At 35.4% G+C, this 12,810-nt stretch overlaps 1 protein-coding gene across 9 annotated transcripts; it reads left to right on the forward strand.

Moving 5' to 3' along the window:
* The first annotated feature begins 7,369 nt into the window (after nucleotides 1-7,369).
* LOC110912472 (probable pectin methyltransferase QUA2) lies at nucleotides 7,370-12,678 on the forward strand. 9 transcript variants are annotated; one of them, XM_035983765.1, is made up of 11 exons: nucleotides 7,370-7,679; nucleotides 7,926-8,080; nucleotides 8,239-8,368; nucleotides 8,790-9,518; nucleotides 9,593-9,728; nucleotides 10,140-10,380; nucleotides 10,453-10,678; nucleotides 10,762-10,925; nucleotides 11,175-11,478; nucleotides 11,573-11,711; nucleotides 12,180-12,678. In XM_035983765.1, the coding sequence occupies exons 4-11, from the start codon at nucleotides 8,797-8,799 to the stop codon at nucleotides 12,342-12,344; spliced, it is 2,097 nt and encodes a 698-aa protein (XP_035839658.1). In that variant the 5' UTR covers nucleotides 7,370-7,679; nucleotides 7,926-8,080; nucleotides 8,239-8,368; nucleotides 8,790-8,796; the 3' UTR covers nucleotides 12,345-12,678. The 9 variants fall into 9 exon arrangements, with proteins under 9 accessions (XP_035839658.1, XP_035839655.1, XP_022012894.1 ...); XM_022157204.2 differs by lacking the exon at nucleotides 8,239-8,368 and adding an exon at nucleotides 7,775-7,807 and having other exon boundaries at nucleotides 7,460-7,679; nucleotides 7,926-8,075; XM_035983762.1 differs by lacking the exon at nucleotides 8,239-8,368 and having other exon boundaries at nucleotides 7,439-7,679; nucleotides 7,926-8,075; nucleotides 8,793-9,518.
* Nucleotides 12,679-12,810: the final 132 nt, after the last annotated feature.

The raw sequence follows: 12,810 nt of genomic DNA on the forward strand, positions 1-12,810 counted from the left end.
ATAATCACTACATTATAGTGCGATTTTCATCACCAATCAATGATTCAGAACCCGATCAACGTGTTCTTCAGCTTTTTTTTGAAGAAAACCCAGTTTAATTTCATAAAAAAATCTCGTTTTTTCCGGTGATTTTGGAGATAATCACTCGATTCATTCGATTCGAGCGTTGATAAGTGTTTCTATCATTCAAATTTTGTCAATTGATGAAGAAATCGGCTTCGATCCATGTAAGAAATAATTTAATTTCATTTTCATGATCTGGGTTTTTGATTTAGTCATTGCGTTTTACGATCTTTGCGGGGTCCGGGGGCGGCAGCCCCCGGTAGCGGGGTCCCAGGGGCGGCAGCCCCTGGCGGGGTCCAAGGGGCAGAGCCCCTGGCTGTTTTCAGTCCATTGCGTTTTAGAATGAGTCATTTTTAAGTGTTTTATGGCCATTGCGTTTTACATATAAGACATTTCTTTGTGTTTTTGGTGCATTGCGTTTTAGGTAAAACACTTTTTTATGTGTTTTCAGTCCATTGCGTTTTAGAAAACAGATATTTTAAGTGTATTCTGGCCATTGCGTTTTACAAATAAGTCATTTCTTTGTGTTTTTTGTGCATTGCGTTTTAGGTAGAACACAGTTTTATGTGTTTTCTGGCCATTGCGTTTTACAAATAAGACATTTCTGTGTGTTTTCTGGCCATTGCGTTTTACAAATAAGTCATTTCTTTGTGTTTTTGGTGCATTGTGTTTTAGGTAGAACACATTTTTATGTGTTTTCTGGCCATTGCGTTTTACAAATAAGACATTTCTGTGTGTTTTCTGGCCATTGCGTTTTACAAATAAGTCATTTCTTTGTGTTTTTGGTGCATTGCGTTTTAGGTAGAACACATTTTTATGTGTTTTCTGGCCATTGCGTTTTACAAATAAGACATTTCTGTGTGTTTTCTGGCCATTGCGTTTTACAAATAAGTCATTTCTTTGTGTTTTTGGTGCATTGCGTTTTAGAAAATGTCATTTTTTATGTTTTTTTTTATTGCGTTTTACGTAACTGGTGATTTTTCTATTGCGTTTTACACAATTGGGTTTTAATTTTTTTTTAAATATAGCAATAGTATACTCGTTTTAAAGATAAAAAAACGCTTGTTTTTTTTGTGCAATTTTTATAAAAAAATAATGTCGTATGAAAGAGTTATTAACGTTTAAAAAATGGGGGAATTGGAGGAGAGAGAAACTATTGGCTTGGATTGACTAGAATGCCCTTGAACAAACTCACGCGCCTCTTTTATTCCTTTCAATTTCCCTGATTTAATCTTAGCCCTTGATTAACTTAATGGATAGTCAAGATCACTTCCTATCCTTCCTAGCCAAATAGACTTCCTATTGTATCTCCACCCTATTATTATATTATATTATATTTATGGTTGCAAAAGTCGTTAGGCGCTTCCTAGTCGGTCGACCAGGGAGTTGAGAGTACTCGGCCTAGGCTGAGAATACTTGGGGAATACTCAGAGATGTTAAATTATAAAGAAATTAGTTTTCATAATTTAAATATATGTAAAATAACATAAATTTACTAATATTTATAACAAATTGCGTGAAAATGATATTCATTTTTTTTAATATGATTGGTATAGAAATTATGTTTTATTTTATTTTTTTGTAAACCTCGGCCCGTGTTGACCTGCTAGATCCGATTTTAGCTGAAGTTGGTCGCGTTTGATCGATTCCGGGTAATTAGGCGGAGTTGGAGAAATTCGCATCGGCAGCTTAACTTGTAGCGATTACTCAGAGAGTACTCGGCCTTAGAGACCTTGTTTTATAACCATGATTATATTATACATATGATTTCAAAATTACCATGAATAATGTTTCTAATTTTTAAATATTTTAATTTAATTTTTAGTAATATTTTCAACATATACAAAACCAATTGGTGGCAATAGTCATTTTTCCCTATTGGTTTAAATAGGGGGTGGAGGTAATAGTGCCAGGCAGTTGCCTGACACTCCTCTATTGGCCCAACAAATTTACGATTTTATCCCGCCTTAAAATTACGATTTTGCCATCAGTATAAAATTATGTTTTTCCCCCACTTAAAAATAAACTTGCGCCTTTACTCGCAGCTAAAAGTTTCGCTTTTGCCCTCGGTTAAAAATTACGATTTTGCCCCATTTAAATTTACACTTTTGCCATTAGTTTTTTCCTTAAAATTACGATTTTGCCATCAATTCAAAATTATGTTTTTACCTCCATTTAAAAATAAATTTGCGCTTTTGTTCCCAGCTAAAAATTTCGATTTTGCCCTCGGTTAAAAATTACGATTTTGCCCCGTTTAAATTTACACTTTTACCAGTAGTTATTTCCCTTAAAGTTACGATTTTGCCATCAGTTCAAAAGTATGTTTTTATCCCCCACTTAAAAATAAATGTACCCTTTTGCTCCCAGCTAAAAATCTCAATTTTGCGCTCGGTTAAAAGTTACGATTTTACCCCATTTAAATTTAGAGTTTTGCCATTAGTTTTTTTTCTCACAGCCAAATTACGATTCTCCCCCAGCTTAAATTTACATTTTCTCCATCGTTTTTTTTTTGTTTTCCTGATTAAATTACAATTTTGCCTCCAGTGTGAATTTGAAGTCATGCCGGCAGGTGCCTGTCACTCTCCCTTGGTCCTTTTAATTTACGATTTCATCCCTAAATTAAAATTATCATCTCGCCCTCGGTTCAAAATTGTGCTTTTCCCATCGTTTTATTTTTTTTAGAAAAACTATAAAAGTTTTTTGTTTTAATTGGTTTACTCTATTTTTTTTCGTATCAAAGAGCTGCCTAACACTCGCTCATTAGTCTATAAAAATTACGGTTTTGCCCTGAGCCGAAAATTACGGTCTTATCATCGTTTTAGTTTTTTTCCTAACAAAATTATAGTTGTGTTTTTTAATTGATTGAAAATTATTCGACAATCGCCCCGCAACACGGGCGGGGCATCAACTAGTTTTATATGTTATTTAATTTTGAGTTTTAGTAATAAACAGTAATTAATAATTTTAAGTGTTTGTTTTTTTTATTTTTATTAATAGCATTTTATTTATTATTATTATACATATGATTTCAAAGTTACCATAGTGTTTCTAATTTTTAAATATTTTAATTTAATTTTTAGAAATATTTTATAGAGTTAATTACATAGTTAGTTCCTGTGGTTTGCACAAAATAACATACTTAGGTACTAATAGTTTAAAATCACTTTCTAGGGTATTAACTTTTCATTTTGTAACGTGTGAAGATATTAACTTCTAGGGTATTAACATAGTTAGTCCCTGTGGTTTGCACAAAATAACATACTTAGGTACTAATAGAATGTGATTTTAAACCTACAAATAACGTTAATACCTTCAAACGTTACAAAATGCAAAGTTAATACCCTAGAATGTGATTTTAAACTATTAGTACCTAAATATGTTATTTGTGCAACCCACAGGGACTAACTATGTAATTAACTCTATTTTATATGTTATTTAATTTTGAGTTTTAGTAATAAACAGTAATTAATAATTTTAAGTGTTTGTTTTTTTATTTTTATTAATAGCATTTTATTTATTATTAAATTTGATATTTTAGAAATAACTTGCGCTCATTAAACTTTAAAAATTAAAATTAAAATCCGCATCTATGTTAAATTTTTTAACATTTTATAGGCATTGAATCGGTATCAATACGGTTCGTTTGTAGTAACGGTACAATGCCCAAGTCTACCAAGAAGCTAGAAAAAAATGCCCAAAAGTTTTACAAATTTGGCCAAGTTTTACAACTTGAGGATGATGATCTCTTTAAAAAAGTGGTTGATGTACACAAATTAATGAATACATTCAGATTTTTATAATATACATTTTGGATTTAATTTCATATAATATACTAGTAATAAGACCGAAAGCAAAGAAATCATCAAAGGATCCACAATAACTAAGTGAATATCTTAAAAAACCGAAAGTGAGAAAATTATCAAAGAATACACAAATGACGAGTCGGATCCAAGTGATTCTATCTTGTCTATCTGTTTTATTTATTTTATGTCTTTATTTTTATTTATTTAAAAAACGAAAACAAAAATTTTCTCTATATATTTGGTTAGATTAGACGTCGACGATATTCCGGTATTAAAAACTTTTGTGTCATCAGACGACCTCGGTATCTTACCATCACTATACTACACCAACGATATGTGCACTTGCCCTATCATGTTGTAGAGAGTGATAGTTTTATATCGTGTTTTATAAATTTAAAGCTTGATTAAAGGGTAAAAAGTACTACAAATATATAAAATCCGTACACGCTCCGACACGTCATAAACATCAGTACTTCGGAGAGTAATCCGAGTCCACCACCAATTCCGGGGAAAACCCGGCAACCCACCCGCCTGTAATCACGACGGTGAAATTACCAGTAAAACCTGTTTGGCTCAAGGATCCAACCCAAGTTTCCCTGGGTCTCCTATCATTGCCCACCAGTGCCTCACTCTACTAGGGATGAATACGGTACCGAACGTACCGAACCGATACCGGTACCGGAAAACGGGAAAAGTGGTTACCGGTACCGAATACACTGGTTCGGTATCGGTACCGAATATACCCGGTACGGTTCGGTACCGGTACCAAATGCTCATCCCTGCACTCTACATCAAATGAGAGTTGAACCTGCATCTCGTAAAAGAAATACAAGTCTTCCACCACTTGATCTAGAAATTATTGGCAACATATATGTCTCCAGCAGGATTCGAACTTGTGACCTCTGGGTTGTAAACAAGAACCTGAACCAGAACTTGTGACCTCCATATTTGTTGTTCCATTGTGCAATTACTTTCAAAATTTAATCTTGTATGCTTTTCACATTATTCGCGTCCATTGGTAAAGGCAAAGCCTTTAAAACACCTAGGTTGGAAAGTGAAAGGTCTTGGGTTCAAGTCTCACGGAAGACAAGGGATTAAAGAAATATAAGAATAATTCAATTTATAAATAATAATTTAAAGAAATTAATCGTTCAAAAAAAAAAAAAAAAAACCTTGCTTTAAACCATAAACCATTTCAAAATCTCTTTATACCATTCATTTAATATGACTGAATTGCTTTCTTAAGATCCCAATTAAATGAAAGTTAATGTTTTCTACTTTTCTAATTAAGGTATCTTAACGAAGGTTGAATCTAGACAATTTACACTTTAGTATAAAACCAAAAATTGCCTTGTACCCAACTTCTTTTTTTTGTCTCATCACCAATTATCTTTGTTAAAATGGGTTTTGTAACTTTGATATGTCCATACGTAGAATATAAGTGCACTATATACATAGAATATAAGTATATGAGGAATCATATATAGCACTTATGTAATAGATGTTTATATTAATTGTAGTGTGTGTTTTAAAATGATATAGCATGTACACACTAAAATAGTATTAAAGCTATCAAAATTGTAAATAACTTGTGTATAAAGGTGTTAATTAATATCCGTGTACCAAAGATTTAATAGTTGTATATATTATGTACAATAGCGGATTTTAAACTTTCAAATAAACAGGACCAAAATTAAAAAAAAAAAATCAGGGGGATCGAGCTTAATAAATATAAAATGTTTTGTTAAATTTACACTTCTAAGACTATATGGAGTAGGAGAGCATGAAAAGAAGGCGTGAAGCGCCATGTGGCTGCCACGTCAGCAAGTAGGCGTGGTAAAAAAAAGCACGGAGTGAGAGGGGCGTGAAAGTGGCGTTTTTATATAAAAAAATAAAGAACAAATCAAAATCAACCCCAAATCCACCAACCAATGAAAAGTCGCCACCTCACCACCCGTAATCCCCCTGCGCCAGTGAAGATTTTTCCGCCCCACACACCATGCCGCCCTCCACGCCATAAGCAGGCCGGTGTGCCCGTTGTAAAGAGACTTTGATGCCACGAATCCACGCCCACTCCGTAGAATATAAGTGTAGTGTATACATAGAATATAAGTATATGAGTAATCATAATAACACTTATTTAATGGATGTTGAGGAAACACCAAACTAATCTGGTGATTAGTTTGTGGAATGTGCCTCGACAAATAAGATTAATCTTCTTTGTCTTCTCCAAACTGTGATGATGAACTTCCTGCAAAACACTAACACCCCGTTAAGCTCGTTAAGAGGAGGGGAATGGGGGGGGGGGGTTCCTCTTAACCACTCTTCGGCGTGAGAATAAGTATGTGTATTAAGGATTAAGTATGTAATTAAGAGTAAGAGAGCAATGGTAGGTCTCTATTTATAGCCGAAGTGGTGTGGAAGTAGATGGGCTGATGGGCCTTGGGCCTTGAGGTCTACAATAAGGAGTATCCGTTTTGTCTCCTCTGCCACGACCGTTGGTGCTTCTGGACGAGAGGAGAGCTGGCGCATGTTGATTGGATCCACGTGGCCTGACCGTTGTCCTTGTTGTCTGCTAGTCACCAACGGCTAAGTGGAGATTGTGGTGCAGTTGTCGGTGCACGCTCATTGGTGCCACGTAAGCGTCCTTGTGTACATTCTTGTCTCCTGTACGATTTGACAATCGTGGAGCACGATCAGATACACCTGATGGGCGCTTATTGGTCCATTGTTCTGCCACTTGTGCCCTTTGTACTTGTCCTTAGATTAGTTGCGCTTCATTCCTACGCGCGACCATCAGGGAAGTCCCAAGTAACCGGCGCAAAGTCTGGGAAGTGAGAGTTTTCATCCAAGAAGCCAAGTGTGAAATATAGTCTTATGGTTTCCTTGACCTGCACACGACCTAGGTTAGACTTGTTTGGTCGGCGCAAGGTTAGTAAAGTCACCAAATTGATGGGTTAAGGGTATGGTCTCGCGCACGACCTGGTTGGTCGGCGCAGATTTAGGACCATACCCCTCAGATGTTTATATTTATTGTAGTGTGTGTTTTAAAATAATATAGCATGTACACACTAAAATAGTATTAAAGCTATCAAAATTGTAAATAACTTGTGTATAAACGTGTTAATTAATATCCATGTACCAAAGGTTTAATAGTTGTATGTATCATGTACAATAGCGGATCATAAACTTTCAAATAGACGGGATCAAAATTTTTAAAGAAAACAAATAAGTGGGACCGAACTTAATATATATAAAATATTCGGTTAAATTTACACTTTTAAGATTATATGGAGTGGGAGGACTTGAAAAGGGGACGTGAAGGTGGAGGCGATGTGACAAAGAGGGTGAGGACTAAACAGGTTTAAAGTTTTAAAAAGGCCCATTCTATACACACCCCCCCTCCTTCCTGATTACACCCCCCATTGTGAGAGTAAAACTGTCGGTCCCACGCAGGCCCCACCTGTAAGTATGTGAGAGGAGGGGTTAAAAAAAAGTAAATAGGAAAAATAAAATTGAAGAAAGGGTTCAAAGTTGGGGAAAATAGGAAAACTAAAAATGAAGAAAGGGTTCAAAGTTGGGGAATTTACCCTGATGAATATAATATTTAAAAATTCTAGGGTTTATCTGATCTGGTGAAGGTGGAGCGGAGCCTTCACAATTTCATGCCAGTGTGCAAAGTGTGAAATCGAACATTCTCTCTCTCTCTCTATATATGTAATCCTGTGTTTCTATATATAAATAAATAAATAAATGTATATAAATTGACCGGCAATTCCGGCGGCAGATCCTTGACGGTGGCGGTGGTTGGAGGTAAATCTCATTTAATAGATTCATCCGATCCCAAAGTCAATAATATTCTTTCTACTATAGTAACTAATTCGATTCAATACATTTATTGTTTTGAGGTGATGGAGCTTGCTAGCTAGGGCTCTTAATTAGTACTGCCTTTACGTTCAGATTAATCCTTCCCGCATCTTATATCTACTAGTCTATTCTGTATGTCTTAATGTCTATAAAATATACTTGTTTCTCTCTCTGTGTGTGATCTTATTATAGAGTTCAAGTGACTGGATCAAATCTACATTCTACAAAAGTTAATAACTCTCACTGTGTGTCTTCTTCTTGAGTGAGAATAATTGAGGAGAAATGAAGGGGAATTGAGCATTTGTTAGCTGAATTTTGTTGGATTCATCACATCTCATTGAGGTAAGGTAAACTATTATTATTATTATTATTGTTATTGTTGTTGTTTAAGTGAAGTGCATCTGTTTAGAGTGTTGGATCTTGAGTTTATTTCGGATTGTTGGATCTGGTTTAGTGATTTATATGAACTATATGTTATGTTTGCTTTCTTTTGAACGGCCAACAGAATCAATCCCTAGCACTCTCAGGGCATCCACCGGACCAAACAGATTACTCCGAGAGTACCCGGGTCCACCGCCAATTCCGGGGAAAACCCGGTAACCCACCCGCCCGTAGACACGACGATGAAGTTACCGGTAAAATCCGTTTGGCTCAAGAATCCAACCCAGGTTTTCCTGGGTCTCCTTTCATTGCCCACCAATGCATCACTCTCCACCAAGTGGGAGTTGAACTTGCATCTCTCAAGAGAAATGCAAGTCTTCCACCACTTGATCTAGAGATCATTGGCAATATGTTATGTTTGTTATTGTTTCTTTCGAAATTGAGCTCGTTTTAAACGGTTACAAAAACAACTAATTGAGGTAAACAGTTTGTTGTGTAATTCTGTTCTGTTGTAAAAGTGAAGTGTATCTGTTTGTAGTGTAGGATCTGGTATTTCTTTGGGATTATTGGATCTTGTTGAGTGATTATGTGAATAATTTGTTATATATCTTATTTTTCGTATTGGATTTGAGTTTGTTTTAGTGATTTAATGATACGATTTTGTCGGTTTAATAGCAGGAAAATGGCCCGGCCACTTCATCGAGGCGTTTTGGGTGGGGGAAGACTGTCAGGAAACATTCAAGATTATTTGGAAGACACACAAATGAAGATCAAAACAGATAAAGAAGATTTCGATAAAACTTCAAAAACATCCTCTGATCCCGTATCTTTATCGTTAAGGAACCCTTTCCAGCTCTTACTTTCAGAAAACACACCATCCAAACAAGACTCCGTTGAAAATGGATTTGCGGTCTCCGATCAATTCACCTCAAGTTCGAGAAATCGCCATTTGTTGACTTTACTTATTCTTAAATTCAGTTTGATTTTGATAGTTATTCTTGGCCTTACCGTATCTCTTCTATGGACAATTTCACTCACAACGGGTACTAAAAGTCCTATGATTCGTGGGTATAGACGGCTGCAAGAACAGCTTGTTTCAGATTTATGGGACATCGGTGAGTTGTCACTTGGTGCTAATAAAGTTAAGGAGTCTGAGTTTTGTTCTCCAGAATTCGAAAATTTCGTACCTTGTTTCAATACTACCGAAAATCTTGAGTTGGGTTTGACTGAAGGGAAAGAGTTTGACCGTCGATGTGGGCCCATGTCGAAACAGAATTGTTTAATTCTTGCTCCACCTAAATATAAAGTTCCTCACCGGTGGCCTACAGGAAGGGATGTAATTTGGATCGATAATGTTAAAATTACAGCGCAGGAGGTACTTTCATCCGGAAGCTTGACGAAGAGGTCAGTAAACTTGTTTTGTTTGTATAAACGCATTCGTTATCTTACACTACTTTCTTATTATTAAATTCGTGCAGGATGATGATGTTAGATGAAGACCAAATTTCGTTTAGTTTTGCATCTTCAATGGTAGATGATAATATCGAAGACTACTCACATCAAATAGCCGAAATGATTGGTTTAAGAAACGAATCTTATCTTGTACAAGCTGGAGTAAGTTATATGTGATAGTTGGGTTGCGGGTTTTTTAATGGGTCTAATTAGGTTGGGTTGACCTACAAACACTTACTTTTCATCCCTTTCTTTGATTTTAATAAATAACTAATGTGCTAATTGTGAATACCTAAGATAATAAATTAGTACAAATGTACAAAAATAAGCAAAATCTTTGATAAAATTATTTAAGAGATTGTATGAATTAGAATTAGACTCTAGGCGGCTTGCAGCCTTTTCTTGACCCGTTACCGTTTTAGCTAATCCTTTGGATTTAACCCATTGGACGCAAATCAATCTATTTTTAATAAAACGGGTTGAAATTGCCACCTGTACTTTCTAGTTTCTACCATCCTTACGATGAAATTGCATAGTTTTATTATGGTTTTTTATTCTATATTTTTTTTTCAGGTGAGAGCTGTATTAGATATAGGCTGTGGTTATGGTAGTTTAGGAGCACATTTATTTCCAAAGCAAATTTTAACAATGTGTATTGCACATTACGAGTCTTCGGATAGTCAAGTTCAAATAACACTTGAACGTGGTCTCCCTGCAATTGTGGGTTCTTTTGCTTCAAAACAATTGCCGTTTCCATCACTTTCGTTTGACATGATACACACTGCGTGGGATGGTGTTCAATGGGATAAGAAAGGTATCTTTTTTTTTTTTTTTTTTTTTGCGTCTTACATCATGAAGATTAAATTTGAATTAAATTTTGTTACAGATGGAATATATTTGATAGAGGTTGACCGAGTTTTGAGGCCAGGTGGATACTTTGTTTGGACCTCAGCGTTTGCAAACATACCAGATTCTGTTCGTGATAAAGAGAATTTAAAAAGATGGGATTTTGTTCGGAATATTGCTAAAGATTTGTGTTGGGATTTATTATCACAACAAGATAAAACCGTTGTGTGGAAAAAACCCAGCAACAAAGACTGTTATGCTTCTAGGTATATTTATAATTTATTAAAAGTGGTATGATGGGCTGGTGATTTGTGAGTTATCTTAATAATCTTGTCTGTAACTACTATAGGAAACATGTAATTTGCAAAGCGGGCCATGATGTTGAATCTCCATATTACCATCCACTTGAGGCATGCATAGGTGGGACCCGTAGCCGGAGATGGATTCCCATTGAGGAACGGGCCACCTGGCCTTCTAGAGCTACCTTGAGCTCCAAGGAACTTGCGCTTCATGGTAATCTTCTATTCTATTTGAAAGTTTATATTAAAATTATCGGCAAACTTACGGTTCACCAATTAGAAAATAAATCCTGGATCCGCCGCTGCAAATAAGTAATATGATGCCAGTTTTTAGAATTAAGTGAAAAATGACATGTCATTGGTTGGTACAATCAGTAACAAAATGCAACCGGTTGCTAAATTTATTAATAAAATATACGCCTGGTATGCTCTAATAATAAATTAATAATTGTTTTCATATCAGGTGTGCTAGCGGATGATTTTGCAGAAGATAATATTAACTGGAAGTCGGCAGTTAGAGATTATTGGTCTCTACTCTCCCCGCTAATATTTTCAGATCACCCAAAGAGACCTGGTGACGAGGACCCTATTCCACCTTATAATATGGTCAGAAATGTGTTAGACATGAATGCACATTTCGGTGGATTTAATTCTGCATTATTAGATGCCAGAAAATCTGTTTGGGTGATGAATGTGGTCCCCACTAGCGGTGTCAACCACCTACCACTTATCCTGGATAGGGGATTTCTCGGCGTATTGCATGATTGGTATGCTACTTTTTATATTGCTTTTACCTACAATTAAATTGTTTGTACTAATAATGATTACGTACGTATTTTTATTGGTTGCTAATGTTGTTAGGTGTGAGGCGTTTCCAACTTACCCTAGAACATATGATATGGTGCATGCTGATGGACTTTTATCCCTCGAAACCGTAAAGCAGTCTCGTTGTAGCACGCTTGATCTTTTTTATGAAATCGACCGCCTACTCCGTCCAGAGGTATGTTTCTCGACATACCATTCATCTAAACAAAATATTATAGATGAAGTAGCTAGTTGATGCAAGGATACAAGATTTACGTGTTTTATCTATGTGTGAATTTAAGGTGTGCTTAGCTGTGTGTTTTTGAACATCATTAAGTTAGAATGAGTAAATTTCCCTCTCATCAAAAGATTTTAGTCTTTCTTGGCAAATTGAGACGTTAAGTTTCAAATTTTGACAAATGTTGTTAAAGTTCGACTTTTGACAAATTTAAGACGTTTTTGTTTAGCTTTTTGACGAATTTAGACGTTAAAGTTTAGTTTTTGACGAATAGACGAGTTAAAATTAGATTTCTGACAAATTTAATGATAGTCTTTATCTCCGATTGTATAGTTTGTGAAATACTTTTTCTAATACTAGTCTTTTAGTTTTAATTTCACACCAGTTTTCCATATTGCTTATCATTATTATGGAAACTAAAAACAGGGTTGGGTGATACTGCGCGACACAACTTCGCTCATTCAATCAGCAAGAGCCATCACAGCGGGATTAAAATGGGAAGCGCGAGTTGTTGAAATCGAGAGTAACAATGACGAAAAGCTCCTTGTGTGCCAAAAGCCGTTAATAAGAAGCCAAGCAAGTTCATTATGAAAAAAATTGTTCACCATTCGTTAATTTTCTTCGTGTTACATCGTTTTATCATTCACCAAACTGCAAGAACTTTTGGGCAGAAACAGAAAGCCGAAGAGAACTTAAAGAAGTTGGTGACTTTAAAGAGAGAAAATGGGTCTTTTCTGACGTGGATATAGGTGCGGATCGTTATACTTTCGTAAGTATATACGACTATATGATATAAAGATTATAAGAATAAAAGTGAGGTTAGTATATATATACACGAGGATATGATGAAATCAGATTTATTTGTTTCTTAATCATGTTGACAATATTTTTTCTATTCATAACATTTGAATTCTATTCTTTGAAACTTTGTTGTCAAAATCCATCAAGGTGTTTTGAGTTTGTATTTTTTTGAGCATCAAACGCGTTGACCGTCGAGGTTAGAGGTCAATGGTCAACACAACCGATTTGGTTGGCCGATCAGGGCTTTGGTGTGACC

This window comes from Helianthus annuus, chromosome 15 (genome assembly GCF_002127325.2).
Source record: "Helianthus annuus cultivar XRQ/B chromosome 15, HanXRQr2.0-SUNRISE, whole genome shotgun sequence".
Taxonomy (NCBI): Eukaryota; Viridiplantae; Streptophyta; class Magnoliopsida; order Asterales; family Asteraceae; genus Helianthus; species Helianthus annuus.

Coding starts and splice junctions, on each gene's coding strand:
- LOC110912472 (XM_035983765.1), top strand. CDS start 8,797: ATGGCCCGGCCACTTCATCGAGGCGTTTTGGGTGGGGGAAGACTGTCA. Junction 10,381..10,452: donor TGTTCAATGGGATAAGAAAG/GTATCTTTTTTT, acceptor ATTTTGTTACAG/ATGGAATATATTTGATAGAG. Junction 10,926..11,174: donor CAAGGAACTTGCGCTTCATG/GTAATCTTCTAT, acceptor TTTTCATATCAG/GTGTGCTAGCGGATGATTTT.